Below are 24,420 nucleotides of genomic sequence, written 5' to 3'. Positions count from 1 at the left end.
TTGGCTTGATAGGTTCCTTTGGTCTGAAAGGAGGTTTTTATGACAGAATATAAATATTGATTTCACTAACAGATTCAGAACAGTTTACAAACTTGTGTATATGAAATCAAGCTTCCCATTTATTCATTGGGTTAGATTTCAGTGGGACTCTACATGCTGAAGATTTTTCAGGAAAATCTCAAAAAGACTTTTTGGACAATAAGATTTTACAGATAGTTACTTCTTTCTTCTAGAAGAGCTGATGCTTTTGAAAAAGCAAATGGCAAATCATAGCATAAAGACCCAAGTTTTAACGTACGTGATTATTCGTATGGAGCTAAACATCCACTCATCCACAGAAAAGGCTACTTTTCAAATTACGTATCCAATGAATATTAAATTGACAACCCGCTAGTACACTAGGAGACAGAATGAGTTGACAGCATAGAAGACAGCTCATACCCTTTAAAGGAGCTCATATTCTAAAGAAAATCCAAGGAGGAAAATGAATATGTATATGCAGGTATACTAACATTCACATAGAAACACACAAGGGTAAAGCTCATTTCTATGAACGGTATGTCAGGCTTAACTTGACAAATAATGTGTTTACCTTAAGTCTAAGTACTAAACAGTACATACCTTTCTTACAGCTATAATTTGGTTACTTTTCAAAAACGTTGTCTTTTTTTATTTTAAAGAGAATAAAAAACAAAACAACAAAACAAAAACAAAACAAAGCAAAACCATAAAAATGTGCATGATTTCAAAACAGAATGATAGGAATTAACAGTGGTCCTTATATTATATATTGTTATCTTCAACAAAGTTACTCAGATTACCACATATAAAGGACAGCTGGGATAACTGTACTGCTGATGTCTAATGGTTTATTGAAAGGAACAGTTAATGCTTAAATTTTTGACCAATTTTGCATGCTTATATTTTGTAATCTGAATAACTAATTTGAAGACAACAATATGCAATATAACAATCTTTGGTGAATTCCTACCATCTTGTTTAGTGAAGCTCTGTATCATTTCTAATATTTTGAAATTATTTTTTATTCTCTTTAATAGTTTAATCAAAAGCTTTGTCTTATTTTTGGTTAGGCGGGAATCTTACATGGAAAATATGAAAATAAATTGAAACTTCGGCACCAACCTGAAAAAAGATGAATAACCTAGATGAAGTAGTAAGACTAAACTTTACAGAAAGCCTCCCTACACCTCATTTGTAGTTTACAAAAACAGAGATCCCTTCTAAAAAGAATTGCCATAAATAATAGATGTTTAGGAGTATTTCCTAAATAATGAAAATCCATGACAACTCAATTTATTGTCAGGTAAATGAAAAATATAAATTAGGTCTAACAGGGGCTGGGGATTTAGCTCAGCGGCAAAGCACCTGCCTGGCAAGCGTAAGGTCTTGAGTTCGGTTCCCGGTACTGGAGAAAAACCAAAAAAAAAAAAAAAAAAAAAAAAAAAGAAAAAGAAATTAGGTCTAACAAATCTCTATGCACAGTATGACACACACACACACATATGCACACATGCAAAGAAAATTCCCTAAATAAGGACAAATATACCTATGGGATAATTGTGCTTGTCTAGAAAAGGAATTAGTCCTGGGAGATTTCTTTTATATTTAGGATTTTTCACGAGTGCCCCATCTGCCCCGTGGCTTTCAAGTCTGCACCCAGTGCCCACACCCATCTGTACTCCCAGCGTCTGACCTTCCTCATGCAGCAAGCCAAGCTCATCTACAAGTGCTCCATGTGTGACACAGTCTTCTCTTGCGAACCCTTCCTCTCCTCACGCTTTGACCCGCACCTGCAATCCCAGCACGTCAGTGTCTTTAAGTGCCCATCTTGTCCTCTGCTCTTTGCCCAGAAAAGGACCATGCTGGAACATCTGAAGAACACCCATCAGTCCTTTGCCCTTCACAGACATGTGAGACACAGGGCGTATAGCACATTGCTCACTGCCCTGTTCAACTAGCTTACTTGAAGTATGTTTGAGAGAGAAAAAAAACAATCCTTGTGCATTGTTCATGGGAATGTAAATTAGAACAAATTATGGAAAAATTTTCAAAGCACCTCCAAAAACTGAAAACAGAATTAACAAATAATCCAGCAATTCCACTACTGGGTTTTTCTCAGAAAGAGCTGAGATTAGCATGTCAAAAAGATGCCTGCACGTCCACGTTCCTTGAACAGTAGTCACCAGAGCCGACATCTAGAATCAACCTAAGTTTCCCTCAGTGGATTGAAGAATAAAGAAAATGTGCAATATACATACACAGGATCCTATTTGGCCTTGAAAGGGATATAAACTCACTCACTCGGGATAACACTGATGGAATAGGGGAAAATAATGTTAACTGAAATATGCCAGGCAGAGTAAGGCAAAGAACTACATGCTCTCACTTGAGTGTAAAACCTAAAATAATCAACTTATACAAACAGAGTGGAATGGTAGTTATCCATCGATGGAAAAGTAACAGAGTGATGAGAGACAAAAAGTACCAAGTATAATTGAACAGGAGATTTAGGTGTCTTTTAAAACTCGAGTTCTATCAGAGCATGGTAATATAGCTAATAAAGGTTGTACACTGGGCCTGGGGATTTAGCTCAGCGGCACAGCACCTGCCCGGCAAGCACAAGAACATCGTGAGTTCAATTCCTGGTACCAGAAAAAAAAAAAAAAAAGCTCAAGGTTGTACACTGTAAATTTGAAATATTCTCACTACTAAAATTGCAGAGTGTTTGAGGTGATACATATGATGATTATATCGATTTCCTTACTTCACACTGTATTCCTAACATCATTTTCCACCCAATAAATATAAATAACTACAGTTTGTCAGTTCACAGTAAAACATCCATTGTCTAAATATATAAAATATGGATGTGGATGACTTTAAAATTAACTTTTTATTAGGCCAAATACATGCTAGATATCAGAAGCTTATTTATGTCACAATAAATGTCATACTACATTCTATTTCTGATAATTAAATTCCAGGACTCATTTCTGAGCATTAAAGAAAGTTATAGAAGGCTACAATTGCCTTCTTGAACATAAAAGTTAGAAATATCTCCTGCAGACAGACCAACCATCACTTAAGTTTCACTTATTGAATTTATCTAAATTATTCATGAGTTTGGATTTAATTTCTACCTGTAATACTTCTAAAAGTTGTAACTGTCATATGTCAAGAGCTTAGAACATGTTTCTTCTTCCCAAGTCACAACAGGCATACAAATTCCATGAAACTCTTCCTACTCTCAAATTTTACACACCTAGTTCTACACAATTGCCCCACACACTAAGAATATGGTCCTCCTGTTTGTGCTCAGATGAAATCCTTTTGTTTCTTAGGTACTTTCCTAAGTAATAAAATTGAAATACTAAAATCATTATTTAAAAGTTTTAGCTCTTGGTGATGGTTTTGAGGAAGATGTAACTAGAATCACCATAAATATTCCTGGTTTGTAATTCGTTTCCATTTTAAATACTTGGTCAAACAGTTTGCACCTAAATGCTGTCTTCTTGATCATATTTTTTCTTTCTTTGTAAGGCTTATCTCAACCACCTCAGCTCTGAGTATTTCCCTCCTGTATTCATTAATCATATTTCTTCTTTCTCTTCATTAAACTCCCAGCTTATGAGGTTTCTTTAAAATCTTTATTTTGATTTCATGGTCCTTTGCTTTGTTTTCCCCAAAAGGCTTGCATCTTTGAGTGAAGAAACTGTGGTCATTATTTTAGCATATAACCTTTAAAAAAGCTGGCATATTAACTATACCCTTAGATCTTCAGTATTTCCCACTAGAATAACTTTTCATTTCAATGAATTATGTATCTTTTACAATAACTTAGGGGAAAATAGCTAGTCTTAAATTGACACATGGTACTTAAAGTCAACCAAGACTAGCTAACCATGTGCTTCAAATTGAAAACAGAGGTGTGGAGTTTTCCTTCCATTAACAATCTATAGAGCATCACAACAAAATCAAGTTAAAAGGACAGATATTAGCATAATTGAATTAGTGATAGAAGCCAGGCAGCTTTCTGTTAAAATTTTCCTAGTAACAAAGGATGTACATATCCATTCTAAGAATAAAGAACATTTAACTAACCTGATCTTGTGTTCCACCCATTCACCTGATTTAAAAACCTGAATGTTGGTCCTAATGTATTAAGTATGAAGTTGGTGAAATTTGAGTTCTTTACAATAATTCTTAACTTAGACTCTGTCATATATAGGTAAAGCAATTGAAATACCCTTATCAACTTTTCTTAGGACAGCAATTTTATTAGACATCTATATGGAAAGGTATAATGGGGTTCATTCATGAGAATAGACATGACTTTTAGGGAAACAGAGAAAATGTTGTAAGAAACTTGGAGAATTGTGGAAGAACTGGTGAGATTGAAAGTGAAAACTATTAAGATAAAGAGTAAGAAAAAGGAAAAATAGAACACCAGCTTTGGAACTGGTTAACTATATTGCCGAAAAGTAGTGTGATTTTGCTCTGATGTTTTATACATATAATATTATATGTATATAACATTTTAATATTGAATGAGCCTTCAAGATCATTTAAAAATCAATTGGATTTAATTTTGTAAATTCCTAAGGACATCAAATTTGTCTTGGCATTATCTACCAGTAGGTAAAGTTCCTACAACTAACTCTATTATTTTGATGTTTGCCTTCCTACTCTTTCTTCCAAGCTTGTAAAACTGCCTCAAATAAACAAATTACTTCAATTTCCACAAGAAACAGCACTGCAGATGGTGTTTAACTTTTTATGTGTTGTTTCATACACTTTACCTGATTCTTGAGATCCAGTTTGGGACACGGTCGACCTCCATTGTAAGGTTTTTCCTTTAACCATTTGGATCGAATTCTCACTCCAATCCCACAAGAAGAACTGCAAGATCCCCAACTAGACCAGTCACTTAACTTGCAATCAAATGGGCAGGGCACAACACACTCTTCTTGAATATAACCTGAAAGAAAAAAAAATTAAGAAAAGAAAATTAGATCAAAATATACTAATCAGATTCACGTTTTATTTCCATTCTCATAGCTCAGAGTTCTGGAAATTATTGCCACAATGGCTCCAATCATTTTCTTCATAGAAAAAGAGACCAAAGCATTAGGAGACAGATAAATATGATTACATCTGCGTTCAAACTTGTACAATTCTGTTTATTTTATCTGGGTCACAAATAATGATGAGATAGAAGAAATAAGAAAGCTTTCAACTAGTTTTGGTTTCTGGTATGAAGGACACAAGCAGTTTAGTGTTGGAAATGGGACCATCTCCACTCACTGAGCATGGTACATCCATTCCACAATTCCTGCAAGCCACCATCTTGAACATGGAGAACAACACGACCAACCTTTCTTAGGCCTATGATCTGCAAGCCTGCTGCTAATATAGATGCGGATCCTCACTTCCAGATAGTACGAGTTGGTCATCCAAAGGACAAAGAGCAGACCACAAATAGGAAAAGCAGGACATTTTTGAAAGAATGTAGAGGAATGGTAAAAAGTTGTGTCATGGGATCAAGGATTATTGCCTTGGAATTAAGAGATATGAGTGAAAGGATAGCTTCAGAAATTCTAGCTTTATTCCTGTCTTCAGCCCACGTGTTGCTACAGTTCTTTTCTGAGTGATCTCATTGCTTTAAGTGTCACCTCTAATGAACATTACCAAATATGCATGCCCCATGATGATCTTTCTACAAAATCCTACATTTCCTACTGAGACACTGCAATTAGATGCCCAATTACGCCAACTTCATCAGGTCTAAAGCTGATGTCATCAATTTCCTCCTAAAATATTCTAATTCTCTTGTATTCCTTATCTCAATTAACAGTGATATCATCTGAATCCTCTACCTTTGAGTGTCGGCAGGAACTGTGATCAGATGTCATTCCTATAATTAGCTTATGCTGCATGGCAAATACGAGGGGAATTTAGAGATGTAATTAATGTGGCAAATAAGGTGATCAATAGGAGTTAATCAAAAGGGAAATTATCCAGGGTGTGCCTGACTTAATCAAGTGTAATATCTTGAAAGATGAAGTAGACTTTTTCTTGTAGCGGTGAAGACCATGAAGAAGTGAGCAGCCACGCTGTGACATGCCAAGAAAAGGTATATTATTTTGGGCTTTCTTCCATTAATTTACATATCAACTATACATGTCATAAATTCTTATGTTAAAATTCACAAATATGGCCTTGAATCTGCAATTCATTTGCCAGTCCCTCATTCAAGATTTCACTGCCGGCCCAGAACAATGCAAAATTCTCTCTACTCAGTTGCTTTTCCCTGAATTATTCTCTTTTGGCACCTGTTAACCATTCTGAGGCAAAAGCTACTTTTCAAAATCAATGAAAACTCATATTACTTTTCTCTTTCAATCTTTGATTATGCTTCATTGACTTGAAAACAAAACACCAACCCACCATAGCAAGATAATGAAAATCAAACAAAAAACAAGCAAATTCCATGACAGGTACAGTCTAAATAATGCTTTTCATTCTTGGCATATAAATTTATTGCCATATAACTTTATTGCCAAGACAGAATAGAGGACAATTCAACCAGAAGCTCAAGGAATAGCATCCAGATGCTGTCAATTTTTAGAACTCTCCAGGTGATTCCATCATACTTTCAAGGCTGAGAACCTTCTCTTTATTTTTCCTCTTGCACTTTGAATTTCATGTATAAAAATGACTCCATTTTTTCCAATCACAGTCACATCTTTGCTTATGGATATTAAATTCTTTCCCTAATTATTCTAGCAACTCTTGCTCTGTAACTACTGCCTATATAGTGACTATCTTGTTCAGTGCCCTTCCTTCAAGCCGGATTTGCAAAACCCGAGACCTTGGCCAGTCCAGCAGCCTGTTCAACTGGCTTTTTCGCGCTTAAAGCAGGACTTATGACCCGAGATGAAGACAACGCTAGTTCCACAGTGGTGACACTTTAATGTCTGCTCTTTATCTTCAACCACATTCTCTCACTGCCTGGTCATTTTTTGAGTTTTCTTCTCACTCTTATTCTGTGGAACATTGTATCAAAATCTTCTCCACCTTTTAAACTCTGGATAACTTACCTCTTCCATTCCAGAAGGAAAACAGGAAGAAATGGACTATTATGTTTTCAATTTCCTATGAATACACACCTATATATATTTACATGTGCATTGTATATGTATACGAATATACATCTATATGTATGAAGGCTTTTTCAGAACCTCGTTTCTTTGGTTGCCTCTCTCCCCCTTCCCTCCCTCCGCTTCTCCCTCTGTTTTAATTTTGTAGTTATATTTACTTAGGTTACTTCTACAACGATTTTAAATTTCAAAAATAAAACCGATAAGTGAGAATTTGTAAATAAAAGAGTCATCAGAAAAGTTCCTCTGAAATTGAAAAAAGATTTTAATTTATCCAGTTGAGATTATTAGAAGATGAATTCACCATTGTTGAATTTGCATTCTATGTATATTTCTAAGGCTCTTTGACCACCAAATCATTACTAGGTACACAGTAAATGCTAAATAAAGGATTAACATGATGTGACAAGCATAATCTAATTTTATAAAATGACTTAATCCACTATCAGATAAAAACAAAAGGACTAGATTATCAGGGGGAATTTACCCTCCTGCCATGCAAGTAGTAGATGTACAAATCTGCAATCTCAGATTTCATAGAAATAAATTTTAAATACTTGAGTGCCTATATAGAGCCTATTTTAAAGCAATTTTTGAATTAGACATCCTTTTAATTAAATGAGAATTTAAATCATCTTCATCTATGCTTGCTTACTGAAGGATTTTAATCCTTTCCCCCTCCATGATAATTAATAAACCCTCAAAGAGGACCTCAAGGAAACTCAAGGTTATAAATTCAGTGAATATAGCCTAATTGTGAATGGAATCCACTAATAGTATGTCTATCCATGCTAAAACAAGGTGTATTTATTTAATGACACACCAAACAGTGCTGAAGCCCAGGGATCTGGAATGGGATGAGTTTTCAAACTGCATTACTAATCCACAGACTCTGACCTCACTGAGTCAGCACAACAGACACCAGTGTTAACAGATTTCTGAATAAGGTAGTCTCTTTTAAAGGTGATACTTCCTGGAATGTTACTGACATCCATTTTCCTTCCATCATCAAGATACTAAGTTATTTTTCTCCCCATAAGATCTTGTATTGGAGGAATAAAAAGAAAAATATATGAAATACACCTTGAAAAATAACCTAGATTGATATGCTTACTATTTTCTATGTATAAAATAACAGCAAAGATCTTACTGGGTAATCCATGTTCTATATACTGACACTGTTCTGAAAAAATGAAAGCATAAAATGTGGAAATACTTTTAAAATGCTGACCAAACTAAGATCTGGTAGAACCATGTGAGTTAAAATGATGATTGTGTCTTCCCTTCACACTATTTCAAGATTTGGTGTTGCAATTTATATAGTTTCATGCTATTAGAATTTATTTGTTATCTACTTATTTTATGCAAATGAACCATACCACAAAGTTTCATATTTGTTTTTAAGGGGTTATATTTGTTTGAGAGAGCTGGAAAAATAATTGGGAGAGGTGTTTTAACAATTCAATTTGTTAGATCAATACTTTACCATTGTTTCTAAGACAGCAGCAGACAGTGTTAAGCACTTATTTAAAATCAATCCATTAGTGTGTGGAAATATAGATGAACACAAGAGGGCTGGCAGTTTGGCTCAGTGAATTTATATTTCAGATATGAAATAACACTTATGATAACAGTTGCATGCTCTCTGTTATGGTTCCAACCCTGTCTAGATCTCTGTGAGGTCAGGGGAGGCAGCATTAAAAAGTGCCTATATTATTGTCACCTCTTCTTCTTAAAATTCTTAATATATTTTAGTTGTGGATAAATTAGTTGTATAAGCAAGTATTATTTTGTTTCATTCATTCACTCATTCATTCATTCATTTATTCACTCATTCATCCAGAGGTGCTGGGATTGAACCTAGGGCATGTGCACTATAGACAAGTGCTCTACCACTGAGCCACATGCCAGCCCCCAGAGCTTTATTTTATAGACTTGCAGGAAGGGAACTCAAATCCTTGAGATACCAGCTAACTATCCAGTAGAAAAAAATATCATAAACTGTATATGGTGCCCTAGGCCTGTAATTTGTTCACTCAAGAGACTGAGGCAAGAGGATTGTAATGAGGTAAACACCATCTATGGCTACATAGTGAGATCAAAGCCATCTTGAACTACACAGTGAGACTCTTCCTAAAAATCACACACACACACACACACACACATGCACGCACGTGTGCGTGCAATTATTATGGCCGTAGAATGTTCTGTTTAGTTTTGGAATGACAAAATACAGAATTAAGTTGCCCTTAAAGTCATTCATACTTTAGAAGAGAATAGTCTTATAAATGAAAAAATTCTGGTATGCAATCAAGTACTTTAATTATTTGACACAAATAACATACAGAAATTCTACGATAATTTGAGATCATATGAATAGATTCTAACTTCAATCTTCTTAGAAATGTTTGTGAGAAATATTGGTTGTGGCATGTACAAGTTTTTATACTTGATCTTAGCCAAAAGGCTGAAAAGCAATTACAGGTTTTTGACTAGTTTTGTGGGTCTGGTTCACTTGTTATAGCTAAATGTCTCAGTGTCAATTTACATAACAGCCTAAACAACTGATCTTTTAAATTGAATCATCTAGGCAATTTACTCAAGATGGTAGCCCCTGTTGGACATATAGGCAGACTTTCAACATTAACTCTCTGTACCAGTTTCCTCCAGGCAAGGATTATCTTTTCTTAGAAGACACTGAGGATATGAGGGACAAATGGAACATTAGACACAGAATAATTAGAATGTTCTTCAATTAGAACTGTTTTTCTCGTTACTGCAAATAAACACTGTTAAAATTAAAGTAACTAAATGGTTAACTACATCATAAATTTGGCATTGACAGCTGAATAAAGATACCCAGATTGTTGACAATATCAATGAGCAATTTCTAGAACTGAGGCTTGTACGGCCTATGCAAAGTCCTCTCATTATATCATCTTGCCTTGAGAGAGTTTCCCTTGAAACTACACAATCCACAGTACTCTCTACTCAGAGCTTAACTTGAAATCATCAGAGTATTCCTCAACTATTCCGGCATATTCCTCAAATATTACTCTAATATTTGACAGTGGACACCTAGTAACTGTGTACTTTCCTGTCCCTTGAAGCTACTGAGAGTTTAAATTTTTCCTTTAGTAAAAGAAATGTGAGCAGAAGTGAAGTATGTCACCTCTGGGTGGGCAGTGTAAGAGCTGGACCACAATGTGCCATACTGTTTCATTCTCTACACCACTGAGATCAGCAATATACTAAATAATAGCTACCCTCTCCATCGGGGCTTGTGGCTGAAGGTGACTTGGAGTGGAGCCCACAGACAACACAAAATGGACATGGACCATGAGTGCCGCCTTGGCTTCCAGCCATGGAAATTTTGAGGTTGTCTGTCTCATTTGTGCCTATAAAATCTCCTAGCTCATCCTGATGGATTGACCTTTCATAGGAAATTTATCTTTAGAATGAACATTATGGAATAAATACTTGGAGTGTTTTGAGAATCTATATAGAGTCCCGAGAAAATAAAATAATGTAAATCAGCAGTTAACAAAATCTGAATAGCAGCACTGTCAAATGAGGATGTAACTTTGCAGAAGTTGAGCCTATGTATATATATTTCAGGGACATTTATAATTTATTATTAAAAAAGAACTGCAATATGGGTAATAAATCAAGGTCTAACCTTATGTGACCTGGGATAAAATATTAAACCTCAATAGTTGAATTTCCTCCCACTAAAATAAAAATACAACAATTCTCCTTTGTTGCTCTCCATAATACTGCAAGGTCAAAAGATATAATAAGTAGAACATTGTGGAAAAAATTAACATACAATATAAATGACATACGAATATCTCACCAATAGTAAAAGCTATACAGAAAAGTAGCAGTGTTCTTTCCTTATTATGTTTTTGGAGCTAGAGATTGATAGAGAATATAATTCTGTAAAGACATTTTAGCCGAGGAATTATAGGGTAATAATTTTCAAATTTGGAAGTCATTTCTCATTCCAGATCATTTCCATGTAAATGAAAGATAACACAAAATGAGTGATTCTGCATTGTGTCAGTAAATCAGTTGTTGTTTGAGCCCATCTCTATCTTTCCAGGTCTCCTGCCACCAGCGGAGGCCAGACTCATTATCTCTCTCATTATCTCTCACTTGGACTATTATCACAGCCCCTGAACTGGACTACGGGTCTTGGATGTCTTCTTTCTAATCCATCCTATGTCTGGTCAGTTGCCATAGCAAAACTCGAAGCATATCATGGCTTCCATTAAAATAAACAACCTTTACAGCATGGCAGAATTTGATTAATGGATGGGCACAAAAAAAGTTAGGGGAAAAAATAGAAAGCAAGGGAGAGAATGCATGTTAAATAAAGACTGAAATTAACCCAAAATATTCCCAAGTCAACAGAGAAGCCTTGTGGACAAAAATGTGAGTTTAAGAATTTGACTTTAAGACAGTGTGAGGTCATATTAGAAGGTCACAGTTGGAGGACTTAGAAAATGGATTAAGAATGCTAATATTAGTTTGGGTGTTGTTATGGTAGTGGTCCAAAATGTTCCTCAAACGGTTCACCATTGCGATGGCTTGGTTGCTAGCTAGTGAGTTTTGCCAAAGTAACTGGATGGTGATTGCTCTAACTTAATGAAGTAGACTAATGCTTTGATGTTCTTGTCCTTCTGAATAGGCCTCTTAAGGCCTATCTGGTTGAAACTTGTCACTGGGACCAAGGATCTGAAGGGCATATTTTGTCACTGGCCCCTTTCTCTCTGGCTCTCTCTCTGTTCCTCTCACCTTCCTGGCTGTTAGGAGGTAAGCAGCTAGTTTCCTGCCACACCATTTCTCCATGCTGCTCAGCACAGGCCCGAAGTAATGGAGCCAGCAGCAGGCAACCATGGGTACAGGAGCACCCAGTGATGGACTGAAGTTGCTAAAACCATGAACCCAAATAAATCTCTCCTCCTTTAAGCAGTTTTTTTTATTGGTGTTTTCCTCACTGGTACTGGAAATTGAATCCAGGGTGTTCTCACTGAGCTGCACATCTAGCCTTTTTATTTTTTACTTATTTTTTTTTAGTTTGAGACAGGCCCATAGTAAGTGGCTAATGGTCCATCCTGGGCTTAAACCTGGAATTCTCTTCCCTCAGCCTTCTAGAGTGTTGAGATCAAATGCTGGCACCGCATGTCTAGCTGCCTTGCCACTGTCCATGTCAGTTATCTTGTCACAGGAACAGAAAGCTGACTCACACAGCTGTGCTATGAGATGGAAGAAGAGATGACATTAGCTTAGAGAAACTGGTTGAAAGGTAACTGGAAAATTCAAAGCTGAAGTGACAAATGTCTAGACTTTAAGCTAAAAGACCATTGCAGGTAATAAAGTAGATACATGTGCTATTAGAGAACAATGTAATGAAAGGTGATCGAATGTCCTTATAATGAATTAGCTGTGACATGTACATATGACTAATGTGCTATCCACATGGGGAAAGGATTATCTTCAAAATGACCAATGATTCTGCCCCTTAAACAGCAGCTTCATTTCCCAAATGCTAAGACAGGTCTAACATAACTAATCCCTACAACCAGCCACAGCCAGTTTGTGAGTAGATAGATGCCTCTGTACATCTCACAAGATTCAGAAATATATAAGCGTGGAAGACGACAAGTGTTTCTGTTCTTTTTGCTTTATCTCCTTGGTCGCAAAGGGAGCTCTGACTTGAATGCAGTCATTATATTTGGCCAGTGCCATAACTTATTTATTGTCTAGTTACTTCTTTGTTTGTTTGTTTCTCTATTAATTTTGACACCCAGAGTCCACAATTGAGTGAGTTCACATGAAAATAAGAAAGTTTTACTTCTCTTGAAAGTGTGAATACTCTCAGGACATCTGAGATTTTTACCATAGTAACCATCAGCTGGAACTGAATAGCAGGGTCTCTCCAAACAAAATGTGCCTTCATAAGACTCTACAGTGCCTAGATTTATGATGCCTTCTTTACTAAAACAAAGCAGCACCTTACTCCTAAGTTCCATATAAAAGCAGACAGGAGTGAAGCTTCTGTTATGGTGGGGAAAGTGGAGACACAGACCGATTTTCTTGCCTCACCACAATGATTGCACGAAGGGGCCCTTGAAGAATCAGCCAGAAACCCCTATCTAGGCTGAGTCCCCCAGCGGAATCAGCCTCTAAGCTCCTACCCTGGATATGTGAGCTCTGGTGATTATATAATGGAGTTCCTCTTTTTAAAGTCAAATTTATAAATTCAAATTTGGATGCAATAGTTTGGAAGTAGAAGTGCACTTAGTGTAAGGTCCTGAAGTGTCAGCTTCTGAGGATAGAATAACCTCAGCTGCCATCAGATCTTGCATGTTACCTCTCCAACTTTGAAACTTACTTCCTAAAGATGGCAACGCGAGACATCACGCATATTCAAAGTAGCATAAGCATATACAGCAAAGTGGATGGAAACATTTGTCATTCAGACCTAAGCTTCCTCAAAAACTCTGTAGCACAGAACAAATGTCCTCATGTGTGAAGTGTACACACGACAAAGTTAAGGGATGAGAGTCTGTTTATGTTTCCATTTGCTGGACTATTAAGTCATCCAGACATTGATTGCTATTCATGAACAATGAAACCAGTTGTTATATATTCTGAATTATGGATTATATAATGCAGAAAATTCATTTCTAAAAGTTTGCTTTTGCAAAAGAACTGAATCTTTCACTGAGCTAAAGCAAAAATCAATGTACTGGAATGGATTCACAGTACATTAACTCCTTGCAAGTTACTGTAAAAACCTTTGAACTTTTGCCAACGTGTAAAATTAAATACGACTCCTAGTCTAGATTTACACAACATGCTGGTAATGGTGAATTTGTTTCACTTATCAATAAATTTGTATCCTAATGGATTGTGCATTGCCTAATTTACAGATGTACATTTAGCCTTCAATTGGCAATCAAACATCCTGTACATATTTTTATTTAATGATATTTAAATACTTGCTAAAACCCAAAAAGTATAGACATATACATACATTCATTTAAAATTGATTTAACTTAATTCTCTAATGAAATTTAAATGGCCGGCGATCTTCTTGCTACATTAATGTAAGTGTCAAGGGACTGTAGATAATCCCAATTCACACAGACACAGGCCCTTTTCCATCAGGAAAAAGTATTCAGAACAACCAGCAATATTTCTCTGATGAAAAAAAATAGAACAGAATAAAAAGTATATTAGTTTCATAGGGCTGTCATAACAAATGAACAGAAATTTGGTAGCATCAAACAGAAATAATTCATTCTCTCAGGTTTGGCGCAATGTCCTGTGCACTCATTCTGGTGCATTCCAGAAATCTGAAATTAAGATGATGGCAGGCTGTGCTCCCTCTGAGCCCAGGAGAAATTCCACCCTTGTGTTTTTCAGTTACTACTGGCCCCTGGTAACCCTAGATTTCTTTCCTAATGTCTGCCTTTCTTGTCTTCACATTCCGTGTTCTCCTTGTCTCTGTCTTAAATCTCTCTCACCTTTCATTTATATAGACCCCAGTCTGTGAATACAGAGCCCACCTGTGGCAGACAGTTAGCTTACTTTTCAACTTGATTAGATTAAAACGCTCCAGGAGAGGTGATTGGAACACTTAGAAGGTGCGGTCCAGTTGGAAAGATCACTGGGCGGATGCTTTTGGAGGGAAGACCTCTCTCTGGCATGCTCCCCTCTGCTCAGCTTCCCACCCACCACAAAATGAGCACTTTTCCTGCATCTCTCGTTATTGCCATGATGTTTCTTCCTTGGAGCCTGCTGACTATGGACTGAAGTGTCTGACATGATGAGCAAAAGTAAACCTCTCCTCCTTAAAGTTATGTGTATCTGAGCCTGTGGGGCATTTGGTCCCAACAAACAGTTTAACCTACACCTAAACCTAGAACAATCTCATCGCAACTTGCTTAATTATATCTGCAAAGACCCTATGAATAAATGAAGTCATGAGCACAGATTTTGGGTTCTACAATTTAAACATAGGTTGTTTATTTGGGGAGTACTTTAGCCTGCTATAGAGCAGAAATATTATCAAGAGGAAGACAATGTGAACACAAGGATGGGAATCCAGCCTTTGACCTCAGTCTGACCTAGGCTTAAATCCCCCTTCAACCAGAGCTCCTTAAATTCTATAAAGTTCAATTTTATTATGTATAATGTGGATTAGTAAATATAGCTCAGGTCAAATCCATTCTCTGCCTGTTTTTTTAAATATACTTCGTTAGGGCAGAGCTATCAAGTACTTTCTAAGGCTGCCTTTACCCTGTAATAGCAGAGGTGACCAGTTATGACACAGTGGAGCTGACAGAATTGAAAACTTTTCCAGTCCTAACCTTTATAGACAATAAATTCAACCTCTTACCTATAGAATGGGAATAATAATAGTACGAAGCCATGTTGCTCACACTCTGTAAAAGATAACCGGCTATTACTAACAGACAGACAGTACCATGAGGGATAAGAAGTGGGTTTAGAAACTAGAAAGGACTAAATCTAAGATCAACCAGGACAATTTTTACTGTTATCACTTATTTATGCTTGCCACTGAACCTCTGCAAGCTTTAATCTTCTCACCTGTAAAATGGAGATAATTATTACATCTGCTTCAAGGAATCGCTCTGTAGATAAGAACTAAACTAACAGGCTAGTCATTGCTACTAATATTTTTCTCCAAAGAAGAAAATTCATCTTCATCTCCACTGTAAGAAATGGAACAGGAGGCAGGATAAAGGAAGGTTTCACCTCAAAATGTCCCACAGAGAAAAAGATTCAACATTGTAAATCTTCCCTAAAAAATGATGTTTTTCCCCATAAGTCAAAAAAACAGAGGCCAGCACAGTGGGTACGTACTGAACCAACAAATAGAGCAGGTAATATGCTCTATTTGGGATATGGCAATGAATACTTCCATGCTAGTTAAAACAAAATTATTTGAATAACTGAACAAACATAGTTTGAAGGTCACTATGGGTAAGGACTAGGTTACAGAACATTTAGAGAGAACACTTGCATTCACTATCACTTCTGAACTGACTCCAGCCAATCATATTTCTCTTCTTATGTTACTTATCTTGCTCTTATTTACTTATCTTGCTCCTGAAAGTCAAGGCTTTTCTAAATAATGCTCAAGTACTTCTATAATCTGTTGCATCTATAGCTCTCCATTGCTTTAAGCATGCATGAAATTCTGTAACTTCACATCGTTCAACATGTAAACATTTCTCCAATTGGTGATACTGTTTCTTTCTCTCTCTTTAAAAGAAAAGCACAGGAGATGAAAAACCTAAAATCATTGGTGATGTAATTCAAAAATTGTTGAAGAAAGTTTCTGGTTTGCTTACTGCTATTCAGAATCATTGCAGTGTAACAGGGAACAGTATTTAGTCATCTTTCCTTAGAGATGTACACTGATCGGTGTAGGACCACCTCTTAGCACTCACTATCTAAACAGACTTTGCCTAAATTATTAAGGTTGGGTCAATGTGGTTAGTAAAGTTTTTAACTTAGCAAACTTTGTGAAAACCTGTCAAGTCAAAGATTAAGGAATAGCTGCGTATATTTCAGATACAGTTCTGTTCCAGAAAAATGAAAAAACATTCCATATGAGGTTAAAACATAGAACACACCTCTTTCTGATCTCCTAAATGATGTTCCTGGAAAAAAAAAAAGATGCGATAAAGTATTGAAGTCTTATTAATGAAAATTGAAATGGTGCCAACTGCAGTATTTTTGAGCTTGAATTTGTGATGCTGCTGTTAAAAATGATCCAAGTGAAATCAATCCATTTCTAGATGTATGCAAAGTTTAGGGATACAGCTGGACTACACAGGCAAAAATCTGGCTCTGAGTTTAATTTCACATGTGAGACTCAAAATCTGAAGGCTAGTCATAATATAAATCCAAAGGTCAAGGTACGAAAATGGAAAGCAACAAGAAGTAAGAGGTAGAGGGAAAAACATTCTCACTATTCACAGGCTACCAGTTATTAAAATTTTGGTATATTTCTCCTTTTCTGTTATTGCACCTGTTTCTTTGCAAAACACATTCATATAATCTTAGCAGCTGTCTTTTGATAATACTGTAGTACAAAAGATCACAGAACAGTTCATAACAGTGTTAGCTGAGTAGCCAAGGGTCAGACGAAGCCTGGGTAATTTATTATTAGTGGGAAAGAAATGTAAAATGTTAGATATACACAAAAGACAGAAAACTATGCAGTTAACCCCCCCAAAATAAATGAATCTACCTACACCACCATGAATGCAGCAACTTACATATTGGTTGAGAGACATGATCTGTATGTAGGTGAAGAAACAAACAGTGACATTCCCAGCTGGATAAGCTCATGCAATTTCACTGACCTCTCTGTTTCTTGATTTTCTAATATGTAACTGGACAATAATAACAATGTTTATGTGATAGTAGTAATATAAGAATACATTTGTAAAGACAGTACTTATAGAAAGATAAAGCATATTATAAATGCTTAACTAATATTAGCTATTCTCATCAGAAAAACATCCAAAATGGGATATAATATAAATTCAAATTTAACTACAAGCTATATAATTACATACATGTGCATTTATTTATATGTGTTTATTGGAGACACATATACACTAATATAAACAGATGCAAAATGGGTTATAAATTAACTATGAGGGAAACTGACAGGATGGGAGATACAGAGTTAAAGAGAAAGTCATGAAACTGAAATAAAGTAGATGGAAGATGTGTCTGGAATAAAAATGAGAACATGCAGTAACTCAGATCTCTCTCTCTCTCTCTGTCTCTCTCTCTGTCTCTGTCTCTCTCTCTCTCTCTCTCTCTCTCTCTCTCTCTCTCTTTCTCTGCCTCAATATGAGAAGCTAGAACTAAAAGGAAGTGGAAAGCAGGCTGTTAAACAAGAATTAACTGGGAGAGCAAAAGACTCAGAGTCATATGAATAACAGTGCCTCACCGTGTGCTGGCTAAGCAGAGGGCAGAACCGGGCACCCTTGTGCGTTTCCTCCTGCTTTTTCTCTGCTTCATGAGCTCCCACAGGCCCCACTGCCTGCTACTACAGCGGGTGCCCATGGTTTGCGATTACAGATTCCCCTCTAATATATCCATTTGATTAGGTACGCCACGAAGAACACTGTCCAGGAAAATGACAAAGTACTTTCTTAGAACTAGAAACATACAACATAAGGAACAAATAAAACTACTTTTAGGTCCTTGGTGATAATTAATTATTATTACTTTTCTCCTTAAAGCCCTGCCGTGGAAGTGTACCATCTCACAATGGAGAGGACTGTACAATGAGCCCTCCATTTCTGCAGCTTCTACACCCAGGGAGTCAACCAGTTGAAGAGCAAAAATATTTGGGGGAAATGTATTTGTACTGAACATGTACAGACTTTTTTTCTTGTCATTGGTTCCTAGACATTATAACACCTATCTACAGAGCATCTTCATTGTATAGGTAGTATATGTCATCTAGAAATGATTTAAAGTCATGGGAAACACGTACAGGTTATATAAAAACACTGTGCCATTTTATATAGGCGACTTAGGTACCCATGGATTTTGGTATTGCTGGGGGTCCTGGAGGCAATCCCCATGGATACTAAAGGAGCACTAAATTTTTCAGTTCTCTGTGTGCAACAATTCATCATTTCACTACTTTGTATTACACCAAGAATCTGAAAAGGTTTGTAATATTTGCACTTTTCCAGTGTGACACTATATCAAGAATGGGCTGTGTGGAGCCTGAGGTCTTATTCCTGGTGAACAGTATTATAAAATAACATAAGGCCCCTGAAGAGTGGCCGACACATAGTATATCCTTAAAAAGCAGTAACTTTCCTCTTACCTTCCTGTAATATGGCTTCATTATCCAAAAAAAGCTGTCAAAATCTATCAACTTATCCAATTCTTCCAATGACTGTTACAAGCAGAAAAGAATCTAACTGATGAAAAATCAGGAATGTCACTCCTTGCATGTATAGTCCTATATTAGGAGGTAAAATACAGGTGGAGTTACCTTTTTTGTTTTTCTTAGAAGACTAAGAAAAAAAGGAAGAGCAGCATAAAAAGTAAAGTGTTTCAGATATAGATAGTATTGCAGATAACAAATAAATTTTTAGTCCTTGAAATATGATTTGCCTCTAACCAAATAATTAAAACATCTGAAAGGGAGAAAAAAGTGGTTTCCTGCTGACATGAACTACAAGGCATGAAGCCAACTTGGGAGAAGGAGGACAGGCAGCCAGGTAAAGTAGCCAGCTGAGAACGAGACTTGAATCAACGGTCTCCTCATAAGGAGAAAACAGAAAATGAGACACAAAGCCTTAGTCATCATTATCTGCACATTGATACACAAAATATGGAAAATCACACATTAACACAAAGGCCAAGAACATACTAGTGTAAGAAGCAGATTTCTGCAGTCAGATCCCCACATTGTTATGTCTGTCTACCAAACAGCATCATTACATGAACAGAATCACTACATAAGTCAGCCAAGGCTAATTGTCCTTGGATGTTGAGTAACTGGGCCAGTAACTAAAGCCGTTGAGAAATTATCTGACCCCAGTAAAACTAGGTGTAGCCATGGGGTGATGCTCTAGGGGATTCTGAGAAAAATCTATGAAGAGTCTAATAAAAGCTTGTGAATGTTTCAATAAAACATTTCAGCTGTCAAAATGAGCTCATTTAGGTGAATTCATCAAAACAATTTTTTTGATAGGTTTTCTAGATTGGTAAAATAGAAGGAGCAGAATGCTATAGGCAAGAAGGAATCTGACAAAATTTCTCCTGATACTCTCAGAAACAAATGTAAGGAGCTAGATGGATGTTTGTAGTTTCTCAGACCTTGTTGATTAATGGATCAGTGCCATCCTGAGAGACGTCGCTCCGTGAGTGAATACTGATGGGAAATACTTGGTCCTGTTTTGTTCAACATTTTGATTAACAACTTGGATAAAGACACAGATGGCATGCTTATCAAATTCTGGGATGATATAAAGCAGAGAGTTATAGCTTATATGGTAGATGTCAGCATCACGATTTAGAGCTCTTAACAAGCTGGAATAATGAGCTGCAACTGAGAATCTGAAAGGGAATACAGGTAAAAGCACAGTTCCGCATTATGGTCCCCAAAGGGCAACTGCATTTATATAGACTAAGAATGGGGATGTAAAACATTATAGCAGTTCCTAAAAAAAAGACTGTAGGAATTTTTTTCTGCAAATTGAAAGTTTATTGATAGTTACCATACTGATTAGATTATGCATTTTATTTGTCACCATGTAAATGGAATTTATCTAAAAGTATTTGTTATGGTTCACAAAATAAAACAATATATGAACAAAAATATTAGTAAATTGGTTCAAAGAAAGTGGTAAAATATGGCACAAAGTTTAAAATACTGTACAATATTTCAAATACTGCATTTCTACTTATTCATGAGACATTATTTGAGTATCTGGCCTAGCAGGAAGAGTATTTTTGCCTATTACATGTCTACTCATCTTTCCCTTTTTACATCACATTTTCTTCCCAAAGGTGGTCTTCCCTGATCCCTCAACTTAATGCTGCCTCCCCCTTTTGTTACTTTTTGTATAATCCTGATACTTGTATATACAAAAATAGCATCCATGTACACTGGTTATACATACATACATACCATATGTAGCACCTTCAAACTACTTTTTCTGTGTATATATTTCTTCAATGTTTCTCTCAATTATAAGGCCCCAGAGATCACACTTTTTTATGTAACACTATATAACTAGTGCAGCATCATTCTTAGCAAAGTGTAGGTGTTCAATAAATATGTCCTGCATTAAAGAGTAAATGAGCTAAGAATTTGGAGATAACAATCTAGAAGGGAGAGAAAAGCAGACAGAGACAAAGTCTCATACAAAAGCTACTTTATGTGAAGGCATGACTAAATTTCTGTGAGAACGTAGAAAGCATTTGCTGAAGTTTGGGGAAAGACTTCCTGGAGAAGGTGGCTTGAGGTAGGACTCAAAAAATGAGTAAGAGTCTACCTAAAAAAGAAGAAAAAAAGACACCAAATGGCCTAAGAACATAAAGGAATAGAGTCAGGGGAGGACAGACGGTGCGTGGGGGAGGTGGAGGAAGTCCAGGGTAGCTGAGCATATGGTACCAGAAATGTGTGCCTAGAGCTGACACTGAGACACTATGTTCTCTTTACTATCATTTAAGTGTTTCTCGCCAAATGGAAACATATTGGAGAAAAATGGAGCCCAGTGACAAAAGGGGCTAGAAACTGTCATGTGAATCAGAGCACAGAAAGCTCTACTCAGCCTGAAAAAGAAAACATTTACAAGTAAAGGGAGCATTACATGTTCTTCCAAATATCTGATAGGCTCTTATGTAGAAAGCATTTTAGATTTAGTTTTAACTGAATATATTTGGAATCAATGAGTAGAAAAAGCTATATTTAGACTGAACAAATGAAGACTCTTCCAATTTTAGAGCTATTCAGCTGAGTTTTGTAGAAATGAGCTACTCTAGTGATAAAGTTTAAGCAAATTTTTCCACCATCACCTCAAATGAAGCTATTTTTTAGAGTTCTGAGTTCAGCTCTTCCCATTATTAACATCATTCTTATCACCTACAGGCTCTTCCAAGATCTGAATACCAAATCTATAGTCAGAAGAATTTATTCTCCCAGCTTTAATCAAATATTTTCACTTGTGTTCGTTTGGTCTGTCTGACTGTCCACCTGTCATCTAGCTACCTACATACCTACCTACTTCTAGTAGTTGTTCTACTCCATCTTGAAGTCATTCAAATCCCTCTTCACTTCCCATTCATAAACTGGGTCTCCACCCTTGTTAGGGTCACCAACCATTACTACTAACTCAGTTTTCAAAATTATTCCTGATTCCACACTGTTTCTATACCTCTGATCAGTGCCATCCAGTGGGTCATCAGACTATTTTCCTGCCTATGTCACTGCCTCTGCCTGTTTGAAATAATGTTGGAGCAGTCTGAGATTTGACTAATCAGTAAGAGAGAATGACATAAATTAGGGTAAGGTCTTCATTGTTCCCCTGTACAGCTCCTACTCCAGCAGGTCACCCCACGGGGGTAACCGTCAGAGAACAAGCCCTTCTGATGGTTGTGTTCTAGGTAAACTTTATAGGATAAGTGTATCACCAGAGTAAAAACAGTGAGAATCACTCACCTAAAGCTGAATTATGTAGCATCTGCAGCTATTTCTCAGAGGACATTCAAATTTTAACACTTAAAATTTTACATATCTTTCAGGTTATAATACACAAATTTTATCACAAAATGATTTGAGCTAATAGAGCTCTTAGACATTAGTTCCTGGAAAAACAATTCCAGTATTATTCAAGTCTGGGGGGAAATTGCATCCAATAACAGAATGTTTTCAGCACACGAGTTCCTAATTAAACATTTCCTACTCAGTTCTCATCCCGCCCATATATATATAGTCATGCAGGGCTAGGTGCTAGTTAGTGTGACTAAACCATAATGCTCCCTTTCCTCCCTCAAGACTCGGGTAAAACCCCCACCTCTGAGATGCTGCTTCTGAAATTTTCTGAAAAAATCCCATAATTAGCTGCTGCCTTACCAGAACACTTTCACTGAAGTGTTCATGAATTTGATTCCTTCCACAATTCTGGTCACAAACGGAGTGCAGAAGAACTGAATCAAATTCAGCATTTAGGTTCAATGTCACCCTCCTGGGGAAGCCTGACTCAGTTCTTGTGGAGTTTGGTTTGCAACCAGAATTGTGGATAGAACCTAATTTGTGAACCAAAGTACCACCGCACTTGTATTTCTCTTCTTATGTATTCCATATCAACTTAATGTATCGATGCCTATTTTTATCACAAGGGATTTTCCAGAAAATCAAATAAATAGGTCAAAATCTCTAGTGCTTATAATCAGGTATGTGTGTGAATATAGATGTGAGTGTATGTTTTTTTCTTTGGTTGCTTTTATTTTTTGGTTAGGCAAAAAGGGAAACACAATCACTACTAAGACCAATTTTATAGAGATTATTCTCTAGGTTTTCCTTGGGTCTTAAATTTAAATCTCAACCTATTTTGAGTATGTGTGTGTGTGTATGTGTGTGCATGTACGTGTGAGAGACAGAAATAAAAATTCACTTGCAGGGTTTTTTGTTTTTTTTTTTTTTTTGCATGTGTATACAGGTATCCACCTTACCAGATGCCATTTATTACAGACAATTTTTTTTTGTCTATTGTGGATTCTTAGTACCTTTGTGAAGAATTAGTAGAGCTGCCTACATGTAGACTTATGTCTGAGTTTTCTATGCCATTCCTGTGGGTTATGTACAAAGTGTATCATTATAGGAAGGTTATCCTGGATTATCCACATAGTCCAAATAATCCTAAGCATCTTCATGAGGAAGGATCGATGGGAGACTTGATACACAAGAACCTAGCAAGATAGGGAAACAAGATGGTATGTCACTGGAGTTAAAGATTGAGGAAGAGGCAATGAACCAAAGAATGAAAAAAATTGTAGCTTGGAAAAGACAAACAAAAGTTCCTCCCCCAAAAAGTCTTTGGAGGTAGTGTAGTCCTTACTACATCCTGACTTTGACCCAGTGAAGCTGATCATAAGCTTCTGACAGTTACAACCATAAGGAAATAAATGTGTGCCATTTTGAGCCCAAAAGTTTGCAGTTTTGTTACAGCAGCTATAAGGTACTTGTACACATATGTACAATAAAATTATGTACACAGAAGCACAATTTAGCTCTTTGTATTTTGGCTGTTATTGAGTATATATGACGTGCTGACAATTTACCAGATGTCTGGGATGGTACAGTGATGTAATATGTGTACTCTCTCTAGGAGTACACATATCTCTATGACAGCATGGACAGTCAATAAGGCAAGTAATATAGTAAAAGCTCTAGGGCTGGGGACTTATATTTTGCTGAAGGACATAAGGCAAAAATCTTAAATTCCTAGCAGGCTCTGGTGCTTAGGGAAGAGCTCCTGTAAGACTTCCTGTAGGCTTTCAGAGAGGATAACTAATAATTTTAATACAAGTCCAGAAAGGTTATTGGAGATAAACAGAGATGAGGTTGCAGAGGGGATGGAATTAAAGTTGCAGCGGGGGACGTACACAGGCGCAGGGGCAAAAGTCTTCTTCTAGTGAGTGGTAT

General features: G+C 36.5%; 1 protein-coding gene across 1 annotated transcript in view; it reads right to left on the bottom strand.

The window, feature by feature from the left end:
- Nucleotides 1–24,420, bottom strand: part of Thsd7b (thrombospondin, type I, domain containing 7B) — a 780,466-nt gene that overhangs the window by 184,202 nt on the left and 571,844 nt on the right. Inside the window, exon 15 of the mRNA XM_013517433.1 lies at nt 4,821–4,999. Coding sequence (XP_013372887.1) covers nt 4,821–4,999 — 179 coding nt within the window. The remainder of the gene's footprint in view (nt 1–4,820; nt 5,000–24,420) is intronic.

The sequence above is a fragment of the Chinchilla lanigera genome, unplaced genomic scaffold (genome assembly GCF_000276665.1).
Source record: "Chinchilla lanigera isolate Chin_1 unplaced genomic scaffold, ChiLan1.0 scaffold00039, whole genome shotgun sequence".
NCBI lineage: Eukaryota > Metazoa > Chordata > Mammalia > Rodentia > Chinchillidae > Chinchilla > Chinchilla lanigera.
Note: the sequence above shows the minus strand (reverse complement) of the source record. Positions and strands in the feature narration are given on the sequence as shown.